Genomic DNA, 18,690 nt, shown 5'->3' on the forward strand with positions numbered 1-18,690 from the left:
TGACACAAGTATCCAGGTAACTTGGAGTATGATTCCTCAGGTGTCCCTCTGACATACATAAGAGCCTTTTCTCTGCATCTCCACGCCTTCTCATAGCTCATTTCAACCCCAAAATGGTGCTTCATGTCCTCCCTTATGTTGTTTGCCATGTACCGAGTACCATCAGTAGAAAATTTCCTCTTGATTAGGTGCCCAACAACCCACGGTGATGCTTGACGGTGGTCCTTGTCTCAAATTTCTTGTGAGCAAGTATGTACTTCGTTGTATACAGTAATCTCGAACATTTAAGATCGCATTTTTTTCTTACCCCTCAATCTCCAACCACAATCAGGATCATTGCAGGTAATGTACCACACATCAGTCCCAGATTTCTTCACCATAAGCTCAAAATTATTCTTCATCGCAAATATGGATGCTTTGGTTTTCAATTCAAGCTTGTTTTGAAAGAACTTCCTAAGGTGCAATTCTCCTAAAGCTTTGCTGGTTGAGGAATGATGTTGATGTGATGCCTCTATATCCTCTTTGGTGAACATGGGAGCACTCCATGTTCTACGTTCTTCACCCAAGTCCAATGGAGAACTTCATCTAAAACTATCATCAGTTCTACTTGGACCTGGACGACTACTGCTGGTCCCAGGTGTTTGCTGATCTTCTATTCTGCGTTGGCAAATCTGCCCTAACATCTGGCCCTCCAAGATCTTTTGCATCAACAAAGGATTGTCATTGATATAAGGATCGTAGCCATAGGGATCGTACTCTGCTGTGTCATGCAAATATGGCGGATCTCTAACCGGGATATCATCATGGACTATGACGTCTGGATTTGTCTCAGGAACACATGTTCCAACGCCACCTTGAGTTCCTTTGAAACCATGACATGGAGGAGAAATGTTCTCTTCAAATTGAACTTCTTTATTAACACTAGGAAAAGCCGATGCATTTCTTATACCTCCCTTCTTAATCAATGTCACACATAGAGGAATCAACTTCTCTACAGATTTCGATGCTAACCCAATGAATGCACGCACGTGCCTATCCTTTTTTATAACGGTAGGTTTGACGGATTGTGATAGGCATGTGTACGGGACCTCAATTTTCAAGTCGTGCACACATTTATCCACTTCAAGCTCATCGTACAGAATTTCAAGCAGTTGCTCATACGTCACACCCTTCTCCACGGGCAGAACTTGATTTTAGCATCCCTGAAAATCCAATCCCTATTTTCGAGTTCCCAAACACCATTGAATGCAAAAAATATGGAAACAGTCAAATCTGCAAAAAAAAAAAAAGGTCAAAAAGTTAAACTACAACATAAAACAACAAAAAATCGATTCATATCGAGGTCAAACTATAAACTATCGAGATCAAACCATCGAGGCCCATCGAGTCCAATTGAGTCCCATCGAGGCATACACTACATAAATTAAGTTTTATGCCTCTATCGAGGTCCATCGAGGACCATCGAGTCTCATCGAGGTACCCATTGTTCCTAAAGTCTGAGGTTTTTATCGAGGTCCATCGAGGACCATCGAGTCTCATCGAGGTAGCCATTTCCCCCCTTATGTCATGGTTTTATCGAGGTCCATCGAGGTCCATCGATGACCATCGAGTCTCATTGAGGTAGCCATTTCCCCCTTATGTGATGGTTTTATCGAGGTCCATCGAGGTAGCCATTTCCCTCTTATGTGATGGTTTTATCGAGGTCCATCGAGGCTCATCGAGGCATACAAATAATATAAATATGTGAGGTTTTATCGAGGTCCATCGAGGACCATTGAGTCCTATCGAGGCAGACAAAAAACCCAGAAAAAAACCAAGAAAGGAACGAAAATTCATTCTGACAGTGAAAAATTACAATAAAACATGAATGCATACACAGATCTGTTCGAAATAGCAAAAGCAATGTTGATAAACACGTTTCCTCACTACATATAACAAATATATACTTACCCATACGATTTTTGATCCGAAATCCAAAATGAAGTCCTTGCCTTCAAAGGATTCACAACTTGCCCTAAAATAAGCTCGAAAATTTGTATAGATTAAGCTGCCTTATTTTTTTTGTGTACAAAAGCTTGAGAGATAGAAAGGGAAAACGTGAGAGATAGAGAGGGAGAAGACAATGGGAGAAAAAGAGAGGGAAATTTACGATAGGGACATTTTTGGGAATCCAAATAATACTAGAATAAAAATGTGAGGTTTTTCTCGGTTGGTATAATTTTATTATACAGTGTGACTTAATGCATTAAAAGTCAAATTTCCCTGATGAAAACACTAGTTTGTAATTTCAAATTTAAACATAAATATATTTTTGAATTCTATCCCAATAAATGTGATTCATTTTCAATAAAAAAAAATCTCAAATGATAAACAAAAGCATTAACGTAAACTACCTACAATTTCAAACCAACTTCAATATAAGTTGTAAACTATATGTTTATTATTTCAAATTTAAATATAAGTTTTGAAGGAAATAGTAAACTTCTATTATTGAATTTTATTTACATTTTAAATTATTATTTTTTAAATGTAAAAGAATTAATATATATTTTTATATGTTAATGCTATTTTAGTCAAATACTCTAAAAAAAAGTATAGATCTCAATTTAAAAAAAAAAAATAGAGAGTAATTATGTATTTAAAGTAACAATAAAGGGAATTTACTCATTTGGTACTCTGTGATTTTACAAAGTATTATTTTGGTACCCTTTATTTTTAATAATGCTTATATGATACTCTATATTTTAAAATCATACATATTTGGTACCCTAGATTTGTATTTGATAGATAGTTTTTTTTCAATATGACCAAGCTGTCATCAATTATATATAATTAAGTAATTAAATATAAATTTGGAACTCATATATTCGAGAGCATTTTGATTAAATTTGTAAAATTTTATTAACTAAATTTGAGTTTAGGGTATTAAATATGTACAATTTTATAATACAAAATATCAAATATGTACGATTTTAAAATACAAAATAACAAATAAACATTATTACAAGCATAATATACCAAAATGAGGGTAGGAAATGGCTAGCTACCAATGAATAAATGTTATTTACGTGTTGTCCCAATTTACAATGAACCTGGACATGTCCAATAATTTAACACAATCTTCGTTGGGGTATTTTAGCCTTTTCAAATTTATTTCCTGCATTATAAAAATAGGCCATTGGTAAATTGGATTAGTTCTCTTCTGAATTACGCGTTGCCTGTAAGCCATTGAAATCCAGAGAGCCAGAGATCGTCTTCCCCAAACTGCTGTGTAACGATGGTTGCTCCACAGAAGGTACTCTCCAAACCCTATTTACCCATTTGTTTGTTTCTCGGGAATTTTAAATAAAATGGTGTTGTTTCTACAAATTATTATTGTTTATTGTTATGTTGATATCTTCACGGCTTTGTTGAGATGGTGATCACTGAATTTATTGACATCTTGTTTGTTAAGTATGAATTCTTTACATATTGTTTATGGGTAATGAGTTTTTACCATAATATTTGAAAATTTTCTGGAAAATGGACTCGTGGTTGAGAGTACAACTGAGGGTATGGTATGGTGGCACTAGTTTGATTCTTTTATGCTAGGGGAACCTATGAATGTTTTGATTGTGATGGATTAATTTTGAGTGATTAGGGTAGAGCCAAGAAGCATTCCAGTTAGGGAAGATGTCCCTTTGTACCTCCAAAAGCTGGCTAATCTTTCAGAAATATTCTCAATAAGGAAAGAAAAGAAAGGAAAAATTTTCACACGCTGATTGGGAGTGGTAGTTTTAACAAGGATTATCGTTACACCTCCAGTTGTAGAGTTGCCTTTTAAATTTTTCGATTTCAAATAGTTTATTTTCTTTGTTGACAATTGATCTGTAGTATAATATCAAATTCATTTTTGCGAGAACCATTTTTACTGTCAAATCCAAATGGGGGCATCGTTTGTTAGAACTCAAAAATTGATGCGTTGGTGTCTTGTAGCAGAGATCATAGTTGGTTTATTTTGATTTGGAGTCAAACATCTTACATATTAGTACTTCTATCACTATATTATCTGGTTCAAAGTTCTTCCTTCATGGATTGAATGCACGTGCATGTAGTAAATTTGTTGAAATTGGGTTAGTAATGTAGTTGGGGTGTAGTTTTTTAAGAATACATTTTGTTTTTCTCATACACATGGGTATTTTGTTAGTTGTGACATTAATTGTTATTGCAAAACTTTTACAAATTTTCAAATTTTGGAATTAATTTATTTTCCCCTGCTTTTTTGAGAGATTGAGTGAGCATATAATAAGTACTACTTGAGGCTAGCTCAAAGTGGTAGGGGGTGTTTGTGTGTGTTGGGGGCTGGGGTTCGAACCCCATGCTTTTTTTTTCAAGTGAAGGTGTCCTAGTATTATTATATACTGATCTAAAGTTCTAAACTTCAGGATTCTAGAGAGGAAGTTCTTCAAGCATGGTACATGGATGACAGTGAAGAAGACCAAAGACTTCCTCATCATCGGGAACCCAAGGAATTTGTATCTTTGGACCAACTTGCTGGTAGCATCCCTTTACACACTGTATAATGACGTTATTACTTTGTCCAGTTTCTGAACTTTTCGAGAAATTTTGCTGGTCTTGTAGAGCTTGGAGTGCTAAGCTGGAGACTTGATGCTGATAACTATGAAACAGACAAGGAGCTGAAGAAGATTCGTTCAGACCGTGGATACTCCTACACGGTTCGTCCAATCAATTTTCACAATTTTTTGTTTTTTTCCATAAATAATATCATTTAGAAGTGTCCTTACTCCTTGACCTGGTAGTTACTGTTTTACATGTCAGGGTACCAATTCAATGATGATGAGGAGAAGGATTAATGATAGTGTTATTGTTAATTTTACATGTTATAACTGGTCTTTCTACTGTTGTCATATCTTGTTATTATTGTTTTTGCTATTCTTATTATTGTTATAGCTATTGTTCTTGTGATATGTCTCCTGAAAATATATTGTTTTCATGATATAACTGGTCTTTCTACTGCTGTACCTTTCCTTTTTAAGCTTGAGATCTAGTAATTATAGCCGAGTGTTATGCAACATTCCAATGTGCCTTGGACATTTTCTTCCTAATTTTGATTAGACGAGCCTTTTTTTTATAGGATTTTTGCGAAGTTTGCCCAGAGAAGCTGCCAAATTACGAAGAAAAGATAAAAAATTTCTTTGAGGAACACCTTCACACTGATGAAGAGATCCGCTACTGTGTGGCAGGAAGTGGTAGGATTGGTCACTTGTCAGTTTGTTGTCCTCAGTTCACCAGCTAGATCTAGTTGCTGATTGTTTACTTTTTCTTGAAGGTTATTTTGATGTGAGAGATCGTGATGAACGCTGGATCCGTGTATGGGTGAAGAAAGGTGGAATGATTGTTTTGCCTGCTGGAATTTATCACCGATTTACTTTGGACACAAACAACTATATTAAGGTACTTTTTTTTTTAAAATAAAAAAGATTAAATTATGTACTTTGGTGCCTGCTCGAATAAGTAAAGCAATTGTTGCATTCTGAGCTTGAACTTCTTTCCTCATTCATACATGAATAAGTAGAAAAGAAATTGTTGCGTACAAAACGTTTTTGGGTGCTCTTTTCTCGTCTTCAATCATGTTAATTACTAGGCATTGGTTTTGCTGATATTTCTCTGAACATGAGCATGAATTACCAATTTGGGCATTCATAGAAAGAAAATAAAATATTGTTTAAATTGATCACAATGTAGTTTCTGATTAGATTTTCCATACTCTTATTAAGTTTCTGGCACTGGCACTTGCACAAGCATATACTTTGTACAGCATGTGGCCTATTGGTTACCAAATTATCTAAATGTCTACTAAACGATCACAAAATACATTCTGCAGGCAATGCGGCTTTTTGTTGGAGACCCAATTTGGACTCCATTCAATCGCCCCCACGACCATCTTCCAGCTCGGTATGCTTCTTTGCTTTAACAACTCGCTTCAATTCAACTTCTGTTCCCGTTCGGTTTTGATCCTCATAAAAGTATCTTCTTTGCAGGAAGGAGTATGTTAAATCTTTTGTGGAAAAGGATGTCGGTAGTGGTGGTAATGCTATTAATGCTGCAGCTTGAAATCTTCCCCCCCCCCCGGTGTGTGGAATATAAATAATGCCCAAGCTTGTATGGTTGTATGGCTATTTTGGCTTGACTTATGTATCTATCCATTATGAAATTTCATCAAAAGAACCCCCAAATCCCATTAACTTATTAAAATCTGTTGCTGCAGAAATAAAAAAAATAAATGGAGCAAATTTAACGAAAGAATTTTCTAGGTTAAGTCGCAGACTTTAGTTGTTTTTTATAAGATATTTTGTGGCTCTGCCCAAATTGTGCAAGTCAGGCTATCAACTACGCTATTCACAGGATAAAACAGCTCAGATAGCCTCTGTCTTAGTATCCTCCTGCATTGAAGAACACTGTTCTACGTACTCTATATCTGCTTGAAAAAGCTCAGAAATAATGTTTGTTTTTTAAAATTAAGAAAAATGTTCTCTCATCCCTTGATATGTCTTTCTATTGAATTAGAAAGCCAAACTCTGCAATTGGAAAATAAAATATTTGTGATGTGGGGAAAGTCGTGGATCACGTTCAAAATAAACGAGAGAGATTATGAATGACTCATTCTCTCGTTTGATTGATCTTTTTATAAAATATATTCTTTGAATAAGTTAATTAATAAATAAAAAATATTTATTAAAACATTTTCAACAAAAAGAATAAGTGTTACACCACACCAACTAGCTTGCTCAGACGGCGGTGCGCGTGGGTGATGGTCAAGTGTGTGTCTCTTCACCTATGCGCACAAAACTGGGTACCCTTTGGGGCACATCTCCAAGGGTAGGGCTCCCACTAAATATACACCCTTAAAAGAGTGTTTCAAATCCATGTGGGACTCTCTCTTTTAACATACAAAAAAACACTTTTTTATTTTTAATATTATTTAAAAATAATTCATATATAGTACAAAAAGTACCAACAATCCCCTACTTGAATTTTAAAAAAATATTTTCTCGAGCAATATTATAATCTATAAAACTGTGCATAAACAAAGGTATCCTTCGACTTGAACCTTTGCATAGTGAGAACAATTCATATTACACTATAGTGACACGAAGTCTTGAACTCTATCTTTGACATCAAACCACACACAACCTTCCTAGGGTGTAGTCAAAAGCCGGTGCGTTAATAGCCATGCACGTCTTTCTCAGTATAGTGAATGCTCTAGAAATTTTGCCCAAAATTCCATAGGAAGCGACCCCACTTCCATATTCACACAGGTGAGTCTATCAAGAGTACTCCTGTAGCTAGGTACTCCACTCCATAGAGTATAGATCTCATTAAGAGTTTCTATTAACCCATCCTTTCATTGCTTCAGGAATTCATGCTTCTATATGTTAGGGTTTAATGCCCTAATTAAAACCCAATTTCTTTATAATATCATTTTATTATCAAAAAAGAATAGAAATCATTTTTTGACTTGGTCAATCACTTTGCTCACATATTTTATTTTCATGATTATTTGTTTAATATAAATTTCTATTAAATCCCGAGCATATAGCTAATCATATTTATAGTGACGTAATCACAGTGGAATATAAATATAATTATATGTTCAAAATAAGTTAGTCTTATGATTAGTCAGTGCACAAGATTTACATTGACTTGCTAATCTACGATATGATCTACTTACACATCGCAGTGTTATGTTCTTTCCAGAACATTAGCAAAGTAGATAAGATCAGATGTATTTGTTACATCAGACTGGATCGATATTGACAGTAGATAGGATAAGTAAACATACCATTATTATCTATTCTAGTCATATCATATAGTTGACCATAGGTCAATTCAATCTCAATTCTGAGTGGTTAGTATTCTAACTGATTGTATTATTTGAGTTCTTTGACTTGCTCGTTACCAGCTTACCCTACGGACTAGCTCATACTTACATCTTGGCAACTCGGTAGTATAATTGAGTGAGAGTATTAACCATAGATATGGACATCTAAGCTTCTGACGAAGAAGTGAAATGATGGTTTCCTTTTAGTTTGGTTCAAGGTGCTAAATGATAGAGATCTCATTTTAGTAATTAATATTAGTTTACTGAAATATCATTTACAAGGAACTAAGTGTTTTAAGGATAAAATACAATTAGGGGTAAAACGATATTTTAGTCCCATCTCATTGTAGACCGTCTATAGATGATTGGGTGACAATTATGGTTGTAACAATGGATAATTAATAACGTATCTATATTGCTTATAGAGCGTTCTATGAATTCAAGAGTGCAATTCTGAATTTTTAGTGGAGTCACGAGGAATTAATAAGTTAGTAAATTTATTTGTTAGATTTATGATAACTTATTGGAGCTTGATTTTATAGGCCCATGGTCCCCAATCTACCTTGGATAAAATCATCTAGATAGTCTCAATTAATTGATTTAATTATCAATTAGAAATATCAAAGTTGACAAGGTCAATTTTGGATAGTTTCACAGAATTATACAATTTAGGGAAGAAAAAGATAAATTATGGCAGATTTATTAATTAAGATAAATTGATATCTAAATTAATAAATAAGTTTAAATCAAGGTTCAAATTATAAATAATTAATTTGATAAATGATTTGAATAATTATTTAATTAATTAAATCAATAGAAAATAATACATGCCTTGATTTTAAGTCCGACGGGCTTATAATCAAATGAGAAATTTAACGGGCCTAAAGCCCATGATAATTTCGACCTACGACTGTTAATTAACTATTATTTTATTGATTTTTAATTAAATAAATGACCTAATTGAGTCTATAAATGGAATGCTAAGAGAGAGTTGAAATCACAAGTTGAATCACAAATTTCTGATAGGTTTTAGATTATCTCTAAACATAAGTCCTTTTCTAAGCCTCATTGTTCTTTTCTCTTCTTCTCTCTGTATCTATCTTATGTGTTGAGAATTTCTCACCCTAGTCTAGGTGATTCTAAGGATACTTTGGAAGACTGTGAAGAAAATTGAAGAACGGTTCAGTTTCTTGGTGATACTCTGCGACAGAAATGATACAAGGGTTAGAGAAACTGAAGGAATGACTCAATCATTCCGCTGCGTATAATGTAAGTATTCTTATCATTATTTCTGTTTGAATTCAATTTTAGAAACATGTTCTAGGTTATCTTATATTAATATGTTTAATATAAGATTTACATGAAAATAAACAAGATCTTGTATAAGTTTTCCAATAACTGGCCTCAGAGACATTGGTAATCTTTATTTTCATGCAAGAACATGTTAAAAATTGAATTAGATGATGTGTTGAGTAATTTGATGGATTTCATGATTTTATGAATCATATTGAATTTATGTGATTATTAGCAATTTTTTAGGTTATTTTGTTGTGTTTTCTATGCCATTAATTTTTATATATGCTTTATTTTGTGTAAAACATGGTAAAAATCAATTAGAAAATGGTTTTTGTTTTAAAAAGTCCACAATTTTTTTTCCGGAAAATTTGGCCTGTCCACATGCGCGCGCACCAGCACGCGTTCCCCCTGCTCGCGCGTACACCGCCCACACTAGTGCATGATGCGTGCGCAACGCCCAACCACCCGCACGCAACGCCCAGCCACCAATGCGCACCCACCCACATGGTGAACAGTGCCTGTTTACCCAAAAATGGCTGCTGATGACGTGGCAAGGATTTCTCACACGTGGTTGACACGTGGCAGAGTCGAAATAGAGAGGTGCTGTTCGATTATCGACTAGCTACCCGTTGCTTTGTCAAACCTCACGATTAGATGCGACCAGGCTGGTTGTATGCTTCGGTTTATTTCCTTAAAAGATTGTAATCTTATAATAACTACGTTGATTATTTCCTCTTTATTGCCTTGATACACGGATATTAAGGATAGTTAAGGCCCATGTAACCCCCCCCCCCCCCTTGAACCTATAAATATGCATAAGAGAGCTCAAGAAAGGGATGTAATGCCCTACTTCCTTAGAGCCGTTACTAGGTGAGTTTTAAACGTGCATTTAACTCGCTAATTGAGGTTTTAGGTCAAAAGTGTAATTAAATCATAAACAGTGAAATAAACTTTGAAAATAATTCCATTTACTATAAATCATTAAGGGTTTGACACTTGGAATCCCAAGATACTGTTTAGAAATATTTACAACATATAATTACAAAACAAGTCGACTAGACGACAAAATCTAGGTTTTAATACAACCATCTCCCAAAAACCACTGGCTGTGGCAACTAGGCCGGCCAAACATGTACGCGCCGCTTCACGCTCTCCGTACTCATGGTTGGTTGACTTTCCCCTTGCCCTTACCTGCACCACAGAGCACCCGTGAGCCGAAGCCCAGCAAGAAAACCCTCACAAGCAGATAACATATGCATAACAAACACTTAGCATATAGTCAGGCCGCCAACACATACGGCCATGTCGTCCCAGGCGCTTTACCAGGCCCTGGGTTCGCGGTCCACACCGTGAGGATATCCCATGTATCCTTTAGGGTCTCGCCCTGGCAACTCGCACTCCATGTGCTCAACGCTGCTCCCGGCCCCTTGCCGCTCTCGGCCTTGCACTCCACGTGCCTAATGCCGTTTCCGACCCCTTACCGTTCCCGGCCTTGCCGACCTCGGCCTGCGCCGTTCCCGGCTCTTGCCGAACATTTACACATATGCATACATAGCATAATAAAGCGAATACTAATCATGAACAAATCAATCAAAGGGGCTATGCACTGCAACACAGTCATATAGGGCTCATCCCTGCATACAAGCTCTATGGAAGATAGTGGTTTTCTTACTTGTGTCCCGAGCTTCTTAAACATTGAACCCTCGAGCACAGTCCTCTAATCCGAGCCTCTCCGAGAACCTAGTCACAATACACAAATAGCATCCCCATTACTAACCAATTCAAAAGCGTCTCCCGGAACCAAACCCGAGCTCTCGGGACCTCCCGGAACCCCACACAAAGTGGCGGAAGCGTCCCCCGAGCCCCCTGGGCAAAAGCCTAAAAACCACAATTTTCCCCTGCCCAGAAATGGCCTAGCGCCGCGGCACCACCCAATGAGGGCCGCGGCGCCCAGAAGGGCTTCCTTCCCCTGAAGCAGCCTAGCGCTGCGGCGCAGAAGAACAGGGCAGCGGTGCCCCTTCGCGAACCCAGAATTATGGGTTTTCTCTTGCATTTTCCCCGAGCCAAAACACTCCCAAACCACTACCAAAACCTACGTAGGTCCCAAATTAAACTCAAAACCCCACATAGACCATCTAATAACTCAAATGCATCAACAATAAGCTCAAACACACAATCAACCTACAATTCACAATTTGGTTTAAAACTTCAGAAACTTAAACCAAGCCTTTCAAAACTTGAACCAGAACTTGTAAAACTTAAACCATCCCTCAGAATTCTTAAACCACACAAGCAATTAACCAAACAGAGATGCATGAAACCCTTACCTCAAGTAGGAATTCGTCCCTGAGCCTCCTCCAAATCCAACTCCAAGCTAATACCTCTTGTTCCCAAACTGAATTCCCACACAAACCAACTTTTAGCTTCCATCCTCAAGCTCTCAAAATCAAGCCTAGAAACTCAAACAAAACAGAGATGAACACCTTACCTCTGACCTTAGCACACCTTTGAGCCAACTTTCTTAGCCACAGCAGCCAAATTCCTCAAATTCACTAGCCCAAAATCCTCAAAACTCAGCAAGTCTCCAATCACCAAAGAGATGAAGAAGAAATCGCATGGAAGGAAGAGAGAGCTGAGAAGTTATGTTTTTCTTTCTTTCCTTTGTTTTCTAAACCGTTCTAAAATTCCCTCAGCCTTATCCCAACACAACCAGCTGCCAAATGACCCAATTACCCCTCCATCTAACCCATACTCTAACTAATCCTCAAGGATAACTTAGACCTTTCCTAACTTCTTACAAATATATCATTTCCTCACTTAGAGTAACTATCCTCAATGGTTACCTATGGTTACCCAAGCTACTAGAATACCATTAACCATTAATTAAAAGTCCTCAACTAAATTTATAATAATCCCGAAATACCCCTAGGCTCCTCCTGAGCCGAGTATTAAATCCCGTTGTGACTTTAAGCAAAATGGCTCTCTAGGACTGTTTCGGAATGTGCATCACAAATAAATCACAATTATATCAACAACATCACATATATTTCATTTATGCCCTCAACGGGCTAAAATTACCAATTTTCCCCTAACAACCAAATGGGGCCCACATGCATATTTATTTCACCATTCTAACCACATATTCATTAAATTCACATAAATTAATACAGTATAACAATTATTGCCCTCCAGGCACACTAATCAAGGCTCCAAGCCTTATTAGCAAATTTGGGTCGTTACAAGGGACTTTTGACTTTTGAATCTTTTTTCTGAATACTGAGAGAAAGAGCATACAGTGCGATTATCCTCCAAACAGTTGTATTTCCCCTAAGGCTTGTGAAACTCAAGAACCCTAGTTCTTTGATCACGACATTGGGATTCACTATCAATAATAGCATCAAGTGGACGTAGGTCATTACCATTCATTGGGGCCGAACCACTATAAATCGTTTGTGTCTATTCTTTACCATTAGATTCCATTCTTGATTATCATCTCATTTCTTGTCGTATTTTTGACTCCGTGTCGTAGCCCAAATCGAGGGTCAACATTCTGGTGCTTTCATTGAGAGGTTGATCAAGAAGCTATAAGAAAATCTAATGGCAAAGACATCTAAGAAAGATGGACCGGCCGCTGGCGCTGCATCATCTCAACCTCCTCCTCTAAATGTGGCGAAGAATGAACCACATTTAGAGTTTGAAGAGGAGGAGTTGGATACGGAAACACTGAGGGCAACACTGGGGGTGTTGCAGGATGAGTTGGCCAATTTGAGGGCCAATCAGGAGAGCGCAGCGGAAACAATGGCACTGCATCAGAGAGAAATTGAACGTCAGTGCTAGGAGCTGGGTGAGCGGCCGACAAACATGGACCGTCGGTAGAGGGATGCCATGGCCGCTCTCAAAGTAGCCATTCAACTGGCTTGAGGACAGGCTATGCCAGCTTCTCAACCGGATCAGCCACCAAGCACACCCCCACAACGGGCTCCCAATCCAAGTCCTCCACTCCAGCCGGGAAGCCCCCAAAGGCCGGAGCAGCCACCTGTGGCTCAGGATGATGTCCTAGTTCGGGATCCTGAGTAGCAGCCTCCATCTCAAGCTGGTCGAGGCAATCCCTAGCGCCAGAGGCAGAATAGGGCTGGGCAGCCGCCCCGCAGACCTAGACGCCCAGGGGATGAAGAGCCAAATCCACCGAGCAGGGCGCAGCGTCCTTCTGCCATTAGAAGGAACAACGAGTCAGGCTCTGTGGTTAGGGACCCCCCACGACATAATAATGCACGGGGGCCCAACGACCAGCTAAGGCCCCCCCTGACACTCGGAAAATTCTAGCTCGAGGAGGAAATAGCGTGAACAGCTGGTCACGCTGTAATCGGCCACAATTTAGAGATGGCCATGACTATAATGAAGCCAATTATGGCAGAGGAAATGCTGATTGAAGGAATGAGGAAAGAGGTGGGGACAGAAGCCCCCCCACCTAGAGAAAATAGGCCAGCAATCCATAACACTGGGGGGCAACCTAGGCATCATAATGTCTTTGATCGGCTAGGAATTATCGAGCAGAGGCGCAGGGATGATGATTTGAGGGACGTAATCAACGACCGTTGTGAGAGGCACGATGGGTACGCTCCTCCGGCACTGGTCGCCCCAGCGATCCCAGAAGCGGTTTAGGCTCAAATTGATGCTTTGAACCAGGCATTATAACATCTGGTCGGGGGTCGAACTTCCCACATAGAGTACGATCGGAGGAGGGGCACTCCGTTTGTGCAAAGGATTGCTGTGGCAGAAACCCCTAGTAAATTCAAAATGCCAACACAGCCAAACTTTGATGGGTACGGAGACCCAGTATCTCATGTAAACAAATTTGAGATACAAATGGATATGCAGAAAGTGTCAGAAGATGCCCGCTGCAAGATCTTCCCCGCAACACTATCTGACACCGCCCAGGAGTGGTTCTTTAAGTTCCCTCCTGCTAGTATAGTATCCTGGGAGAATTTCGTGAAGGAATTCTACGGAAAATTCTATGCGGGTCGCGTACACCCCACAGAGGCCAACCAGCTGGTCGAGATACGCCAGAAGGAGGGAAAGCCCTTGAAGGAGTATGTCCAGCGCTTTATGCGAGAAGCGGCTAGAGCCAAGATAGTGGGCGACGAAGGAAAAATGATGGCCCTAACTGCTGGGGTTAGACTCCATTCTCCCCTCTGGAGCAGCGTAAGAAAGAATGGGGTAAGAAGTACCCAAGAGTTTTTGGATCGAGCTGATCGATACATCAAGCTCGAGGACGCAATCGCCAATGAGGGGAAATCGCCCATGAAGGGCAAGGGGCCAAAGGAAGAACTCGCCAAGGCCGCCAACGGGTCAGAGAAACCCAATGGCAACGGCAAGGGCAACAGGAACGGAAATGCCAGAAATGGTGGAAAACAAGCGAGCAATGAGCCGTCAGCATCTGACAATAAACGCCCCAAAGGCAATCGATATGAGCTGAGATTCACCAACTACACGTCCCTTGTCGAAAGTCGAGCGGAAGTCTACCAGGCGACCAGCTCTACCATGCCTTATAAGCGACCCGCATCTATAAGGAAGGGTATCTCCAAGAGAGATACAACAAAATTCTGTTGTTTTCACAATGACTACGGGCACGACACTAATGAATGCAACCAGTTGAAGGATGAAATTGAGTTCCTAATCAGGCAGGGACATCTAAGGAGATATGTGCGAGCCGCATGAGGGTCTTAGTGAGAGGCTCAAGGTGGCAATGAGTAGGCGCCTACACGCCAATGCTCGCCGCCTTTACAGCCAGCTCCTACGGCCGGCACGTTACTCACCATCTGTGGTGGCCCACACCTTGCAGGGGACAGTGGGAAGGCAAGGGAACGTTACGCTTGAACCCTACGACACGACCAGGACATCGAGATGATGAGTGTGGAGGATCGAGCACCAAAGAAGTCTCGAATAGAGGAGGAATTGATAACCTTCTCTGAAGACGATGCCCAGCATGTACGATTCCCACACTCCGATCCGCTGGCCGTGGACGTGAAAATTGCCAACATGATGGTGATGTTGGTGAAAATTGCCAACACAGGAAGCTCAGTCAACATCCTATATAAGTCCTCATTGGAAAGAATGAAGTTGTTCGTCAAAGACTTGGAGCCATACAACCAAACCATCTATGGTTTTTTCTGGTGAAGGGCTCGCCCTAACTAGGTCGATTAGGCTTCCAGCTACAGCAGGTAATGCACCTGCTAGCAGGAAAATTACTCACTACTTTCATATTAGTTGATTGTCCTTTGGCATATAATGTTGTAATTGGGAGGCCAATTTTGGTCGACCTACGGGCCGTTACCTCGATATGGAACCTGGCCATGAAATTCCCAACCGACGCAGGGGTAGGATGTGTGTTGGGAAATTAGCGGGAAGTGGGGGAATACTACAACACCTCGATAACTAAGGCAAAGAAAGGTATATCGAGGAAAGTTGCCGGAAAAGAGTTGCAAATGGTGGCTGATGTACAAGCCCAATCAGGTGATGATGTCACCAAATAGGACCTTGCCCAAAGTGAGGACAGAGATTTAGATCCTTGCTTTGGGGATTTTGATGAAGAGATAGAACCCATCGGGGACCTTGAAGAGGTCCAACTCAATGAAGAAAATCTGACCAGGGTTGTGAAAGTCGGTAAAAACTTAGAGACAACAACAAAACAAGCACTGGTGGAATTTTTGAAGGAAAACCAGGAAGTATTTGCCTGGTCGCACAAAGACATGGTCGGAATAGACCCTGCAATCATTAGCCATGTCCTGAACATAGACAAAAGTTTTCCACCAGTACAATAGAAAAGGAGGCTCTCAACAAAGATAGATCAAAGGCCCTAAAAGAAGAAGTCGAGAAGCAGAAGGAGAATGGATTCATCAGGGTAGCATTTTATCCATCATGGGTCTCTTGTCTCGTGCTAGTTCCCAAGCCGAATGGAAAATGGTGAACATGCGTGGATTGCACATACCTTAATAAAGCCTGCCCTAAAGATTGTTTCCCACTCCCTAGGATCGACCAACTGGTCGATGCCACTATAGGGCATGAGATTCTCTCATTCATGGATGCGTACTCCAGGTATAATCAGGTTAGTATGCATCCTTCTGATGAGGATCACAGTAGCTTTCAGACTGACACATGGCTTTACTGTTACAAAGTAATGCCCTTCTGTTTGAAAAATGCTGGTGCGACTGGTCAACCACATGTTTAAGGAGCTGATTAGCACAAACATGGAGGTATATGTTTATGACATGCTGGTTAAGTCAAAGAAGGCAAGAGGGCATATAAGGGATTTGCAAGAATTCTTCAACGTCTTGAACAAATATCAGATGAAGCTAAATCCCCTCAAGTGCTCCTTCGGAGTAGGATCAGGGAAGTTCTTGGGATTTATAGTAAACTCAAGAGGAATTGAGGCCAATCCCGAGAAGATCAAAGCCCTGGTCGATATGAAATCACCAGCAAAGATCAAGGATGTTCAAAGCTTGACCTGAAGAATTGCTGCTCTGAGTAGATTTATTTCCAAATCGACGGACAAATGCGTCCCATTTTTTAATCTACTCAGAGGCAACAAGAAATTCGAATAGACGGAGGAGTGCGAGCAGGCTTTTCAAGCAGTGAAGACTCACATGTCGAAACCATCGATCCTATCAAAGCCAGTTGATAAAGAAACTTTGTTCATCTACTTGGTGATCACAAAATACGCTGCTAGTGCTATCTTAGTAAGAGAAGAAGAAGGTGCACAGAAGGCTGTTCATTATGTAAGCAAGAGGCTAATTGGGGCGGAGCTGCGGTATCCTCCTATTGAAAAGTTAGCCTATTGCTTAATTTTAGCCTCCAGGAAGCTGCGGCCCTACTTTCAAGCTCACCCAATCACGGTTTTGACCGACCAGCCTCTACGGCAAGTTCTGCAGAAGCCAGAAGCCAGAAGCCGTAGGCAGATTATTGAAATGGGCGGTCGAACTTGGGCAGTTCGATATCTCTTACTTGCCATGAGTAGCAATAAAAGGGCAAGCCCTGGCTGACTTCATCGCAGATTTCACTGGGCTTCCAGATGGCAAGCAGCCAGAAGCACCTGAAGAACCTGAGCTTCAAAACCAAACTCCTTCATGGAAGTTGTTCATGGACGACTCCTCTAATGAAACGGACGACTCCTTTAATGAACATCACGCAGGAGCAGGTGTGATTTTGATGCGCCTGAAGGGCATCGATTTCACTGCGCAATCAGGTTTGACTTCACTGCTTCTAACAACGAGGCCGAGTATGAAGCACTGCTCACTGGGTTACGATTGGCCAGGGACATGAACATAAAGGCACTTGACATCTACAATGACTCTCAGCTGGTGGTAAATCAGATCATGGGAGAGTACCATGCTCGAGGTTTAAAAATGGTTGCTTACTTAAACAAAATGAAGGATCTATTAGCGTAGTTTGACAGGTACACCCTTCAGCAAGTACCTCACGACCAGAATTCAAACGTTGATGCTTTGGCCAAATTAGCAAGTGCGAAGGATGCTGACACTCTGAAGATAGTTCCAGTTGAGCGACTATCTGTGCCAAGCATCCAAGTAGAGGAGACCTCTTTGGTGATCCAAGTGGCCGATACATGGATGGCACCATACATAGAGTACCTTAGGCAGGGCGTCTTACTGGCGGAGAAAAATAAAGCTAAGACCCTTCAGCGACAGGCTGCTAGATATATTCTGGTCGATGGAATTTTGTACCAGAGGGGATACTCAATGCCACTCCTCAGATGTATTTCGAAAGAGAAGGCCAAGGAATTGATGAAAGAGGTACACAAAGGCTTTTATGGGGACCATGCTGGGGGGTAAGGCTTATCAAAAAAGATCCTAAGGCAAGGATACTTCTGGCCAACAATGAATGAAGACTCGATGGAATTTGTGCGGAGGTGCGACAAGTGCCAGAGGTTCTCCAAAATTCCATGAGCAGCCCCTAATGAGCTGAAACAGATGCAAAGTCTGTGGCCGTTCGTAGTCTGGGGTATAGATTTAATCGGATCTCTCCCTATAGGAAAGGGCGGCATCAAGTACGCTGTGGTTAGTGTTGATTACTTCACTAAATGGGCCGAAGCTGAGCCACTCGCAACCATAACGACCAAGAAAGTGCTGGATTTTGTGGTAAAAAACATTGTATGCCGCTATGGATTGCCAAGGAAGATTGTCTCAGACAACGACACCCAGTTTGATAGTGAATAGTTCACAGATTTTTGCGAACGACATGGAATTATCAAAAGCTTTTCTTCAGTTGCTCATCCCCAAGCAAATGGACAAGTCGAAGCAGTCAATAAAATGCTAAAGGATACTCTGAAGAAAAGACTTGAGGAAGCAAAGGGAGCATGGCCAGAACAATTTCCTGAAGTCCTTTGGTCGTACAGAACTTCTCATCGGGCAGTGACATGTCATACTCCATTTTCCTTAGCTTATGGATATGAGGCTATGTTTCCTGTTGAGTTAGATCCGCCATCACATTGCAGAATA

General features: G+C 40.2%; 1 protein-coding gene across 1 annotated transcript; it reads left to right on the forward strand.

The window, feature by feature from the left end:
- Positions 1-3,139: 3,139 nt before the first annotated feature.
- On the forward strand, positions 3,140-6,538 carry LOC133819142 (acireductone dioxygenase 2-like). The gene is made up of 7 exons (XM_062252315.1): positions 3,140-3,295; positions 4,425-4,536; positions 4,621-4,715; positions 5,135-5,249; positions 5,330-5,454; positions 5,885-5,955; positions 6,042-6,538. Exons 1-7 carry the CDS (start codon positions 3,278-3,280, stop codon positions 6,112-6,114), a joined length of 609 nt encoding a protein of 202 aa, XP_062108299.1. The 5' UTR covers positions 3,140-3,277; the 3' UTR covers positions 6,115-6,538.
- The last annotated feature ends 12,152 nt before the right edge of the window (positions 6,539-18,690 follow it).

This window comes from Humulus lupulus, chromosome 2 (genome assembly GCF_963169125.1).
Source record: "Humulus lupulus chromosome 2, drHumLupu1.1, whole genome shotgun sequence".
Taxonomy (NCBI): domain Eukaryota; kingdom Viridiplantae; phylum Streptophyta; class Magnoliopsida; order Rosales; family Cannabaceae; genus Humulus; species Humulus lupulus.